The following is a 3,841-nucleotide window of genomic DNA, read 5'->3' as shown; positions in this document are numbered from 1 at the left end:
TCAAGTTTCAACTAATAAAACTTGATAGGAATGATTGATAAATTTACCAAGTTTTACAAACTAAAATATAATCCTAAGCCCTAAACTCTAAAAGCGAATGAAACTTGGTGAAACTTAGCAAAAACTTAATATTGTGACTACCATGTTTTAACATTGAAACTTAGTCATTTTTTAAAATTTATCAAAATGTATTCAAAATCGTTCTTGTTCAAAAGTACTCGTTGCAATGAACACAAATGTGCGAAAATAAAGTGATGTGGACAGTTCAAAAGATACAGTAGATTGAAATTTCGAGAGGAAATGAAAAAACACAGGAGGTGATGTGGATGGGGCTACGAAAAGTGCATGCGAGCGGCACCATTTCCACAACTCCAAGTCCTTCTTTTGGCGAGCATACGACTCCAATGTCCTCGTTTTCGCAAACCTAAGCTATCGAGCATGTACCGCTGCGCTCCTCAACCCCCCCCCCCCCCCCCCCCCCGGTCTGGTCGGACGGCCCGGCCGGTGATCAGTCACAAAAACGTGACCCAACCGGACTCCTCAAACCAGCCCTATACATCCGGCTTGACCGGCACCCCTCATATCCTGCCCAAATGTAGGCTGGATGTGAGGAGGCTTGCCATGTTCGATTCGACAGACAGGACTCACCACAAAATTTCACCAAATTGACCAAGTCCATCAAATCCACCGCCCTCCTCTCGCATCCGTCCTCCATTTCCCACGTCTTAGTCCTCGATATCCTCCACTGTTGCTCCCCCATCCGAGCCGCCACCCCACCCGCCGCCCTAGATTCCGTCGCTCGGTACCCCGTCGCCCATCGCCGCGACGGATGTTGCCTCGACGTCGTCCATGCACGAGGATAATGTTGGCGGACGAAAACCGCGGAAGTCAAGAAGTGGCTTGAGGGAAAGAAGGAGATCAACATACATAGAGGGGTCGAGACGACGGGAGCGGAACAGATGGCGTTCGACGAGTGATCTATCACACTGGCCAGTCATGACCCGGACTTGAATTTATTTTGGTATTGTCTGGAATGTTGAACTGTGATTTATTTTGCTTTGTTGCATTGTTAATTGTTGAATTTGTGTTATATGATCTGCATGCATGGATCATATGGATTTAAGAGTTTAGATTTGAAGAGTGTGACTGTCCGACAGGGCCTGTCCAGCGTTTAGGGAGGCGGATACGTCCGGCTGATAGTCTAGGCGTATACACTTCGATTTACAGCACGGAAGACGCGCAACTGTAAACGGGCATGTCACAGTACAGCTGACACCCTCAGAAATGAGCAGGAATCGTTCCGAAAAAACAAAGGCGCAGAGCACTTCAAAGCTCAAACAGTCCAGTGATCCAGTGTTCCCACCAAAGACTCAGAAGCGACGGCATCCATGACACAGTAAAAAAATGGCAGTAGATTTCAAAGCGAGCAACTACAGATGAAACAAAAATTCATGGTCCAGGTCATTTTATGATCTTATCTGATTTTATCCGCTACTAGTACTAGTACTGTACTGCAAAGCGCACGTTTTCACCAGTAGGAGGAGGAGCCGAGAGACGACGACGGCCGAGGTCGCTTGCTGCCGGCCCACGCCGCCCCCGCGTGCATCTGCGGTACCCACAGCTCGCGGCTGGCCCGCTCACCCGCGGCGACAACGACTCCACCGATCAGCTGCTCCTGGCCCGCCCACGCCGGGTACCCTTCTTGCGGCCCACCGACCCGAGCCAGCCCTACCTGCTGAGGAGACGCCCAAGTTGCTAAATTAGTCCAAGCAAGAAAAAAAACCGAGCCTGTTTTGTTTGTACAGTTAAATCCGGAATGCCAAAAGTGGCAGGAGCGAGTAGATATTCCCATGGCCATTTTGCGTTAGAGCATCATATCCTGATGCTCTCCACTCTCCACTAGACATTATCCTGACACCCTGGTCAGCCGCTTCGGATTTTTCTCACTGCTAGTTGCGAGCATGGCAACAAACTGCCTTAATGATTGCGAGCTCAATAGTGTTGGGAGCGGGGCGTGGCTACTGGTTAGAGCAGAGCAGATGAACTATCTAGAAGATGATTGCGAGCTCAAAAGCATTGGGAGCTACCATGCATGTTTCATGGTGCTCGCAAGTTGTCTCTGATTGCCTGATAAAAGTACTCCTAGTAGTATTTGCAGTGGGCTGGAAGTCTGGAACTGACCTGATACGGCTTGTTCGAGGAGACGGCGACGGCGGCGTCGTCCAGGAGGAAGTCCTCGACGTGCCACCCGGGCAGCGTCTTGGTCAGGTACTCGGAGATGCTGCTGCCGTCGCTCGCGCTCGCGCTGGCGCTGGCGTCGCCGCTGCAGGAGTCGGCGTTGCAGGGGCTGGTGATGTTCCCTTCCTCCTCCTCCTGACCCGACGGCGCGGGGGACTCCGCCGGCGCCGACGAGACGCGCACGCCGGTGAGCAGGAACCGGCCGTGCCGCCTCGTCAGCTCGCTGACCGTGTGCACCTGGACGTCGCACTCCCGGCACAGGATCGCCCTGTCCTCCTTGCAGAACAGGAGCCCCCTCTTCTCCTGCAGCCCACAACGAGATAGCATCAGCTCTCGCTGTAGCAACACAAATGGCACAACTCTCTAAAAACGTTCTTGATTTGTATATCCCACCTGGCAGATGTCGCAGAGAGGCGGCTTCGACGAAGGCGACGAGGAGGGCGAGGACGGCGACGGGTGGAGGAGGGACAGGCGGCGGTGCTTGCCGGCGAGCTTGTTGGCGCGGTGGACGCGGCGGTCGCACGCGTCGCACAGCGCGGCCTCGTCGGCGCAGCAGAAGACGGAGGCCGCCTCGGCCTCGCACACGTCGCACTGCACCTTCATGGCACGATCTGTGCACGCAGCTTCGACCCCGGCACGCGAGAGAGAGATGGAGGGGGCGGTGAGACCGTGAGAGTTAGGCAAGGTAGGTCACGGGGCCAGGCCAATATCTCGGGGATGGGCTCTCTCTTGGTCAGATATATTGCAACTGCATACCGGCACGCAGAGAGATGTTTATATATCGGCCAGGAAGGCAGCTGAGTGGGCGGTGCCACTGTGCCAGTAATGCGTGTTGGGTATAGAGATTTGCGGTGAGGTGAAGAGGCCTTGTTCCTTGGGCGACGGGGATTTTGACTTTGGAGGATGGAGTCAGGGGGGTCTATGCTGACCTACCCAGCTACCCTGATCTCTGATAGATCTGAGGAATCATGAGAGTACACATTGGTAGATGCATTGGATTGCATCCCTTTCGGTCCTGGTGCATATGAATGCAGTAGGAATGAAGTCTCTGTACGTTGTTATCTATCCGTACTCTGCCTCTCTTTTTTCGGTAAAAGAAGTTCAAATCTTCACGCGGAAAAAAATTTGAAACTTCTTTTTAGCACAGCCAACAGTCTAAGCACGTTCCGCTCAAAAGAAAAAACGGTCTAAGCATGTTGTTGCTACAAAAAATAGACCGCCATGAATTTAAAGAGGAAAACAAGATGATGCAGAGGCCAGGGATACTACGGTATGGATGAACAGAGGCCCTACATGTTGCGAGGATATACTGTCACTCGATTGTAATCCTATGAATTTGAAATAAAGCTCCATCAGTTTCACAAAAAGAAAAAAGAGGTTGGGGGCTTACACTCCTTCTTGAAAAAAAAGAGGGACACAACGAGTTCACAGTCACAGTTATATCTCTGACGGAGTAGATCTGAAAACGCACATCTTGTCCTTTCTAGGGTTTTTTTGTGTGTTTTTAGTTGCTATCATGCTTCAATGTCAATAAAACAAATGCAGAAGAAAAAGAGAAAAGGGCATTCGCTTTTGGGACCACATTTTGTTGCTATGCAGACCC

The 3,841-nt window shown here is 51.4% G+C and overlaps 1 protein-coding gene across 2 annotated transcripts; it reads right to left on the bottom strand.

Moving 5' to 3' along the window:
• Window positions 1–1,389: 1,389 nt before the first annotated feature.
• LOC125539213 (B-box zinc finger protein 20) lies at window positions 1,390–3,157 on the bottom strand. 2 transcript variants are annotated; one of them, XM_048702591.2, is made up of 3 exons: window positions 2,632–3,157; window positions 2,182–2,541; window positions 1,390–1,732 (listed from the first exon to the last, which is right to left on the bottom strand). In XM_048702591.2, the coding sequence occupies exons 1-3, from the start codon at window positions 2,839–2,841 to the stop codon at window positions 1,529–1,531; spliced, it is 774 nt and encodes a 257-aa protein (XP_048558548.1). In that variant the 5' UTR covers window positions 2,842–3,157; the 3' UTR covers window positions 1,390–1,528. The 2 variants fall into 2 exon arrangements, with proteins under 2 accessions (XP_048558548.1, XP_048558547.1); XM_048702590.2 differs by having other exon boundaries at window positions 1,390–1,735; window positions 2,632–3,147.
• Between the last annotated feature and the right edge of the window lie 684 nt (window positions 3,158–3,841).

Source organism: Triticum urartu, chromosome 2A (genome assembly GCF_056163025.1).
Source record: "Triticum urartu cultivar PI428250 chromosome 2A, HENAU_Tu73, whole genome shotgun sequence".
NCBI lineage: Eukaryota > Viridiplantae > Streptophyta > Magnoliopsida > Poales > Poaceae > Triticum > Triticum urartu.
Note: the sequence above shows the minus strand (reverse complement) of the source record. Positions and strands in the feature narration are given on the sequence as shown.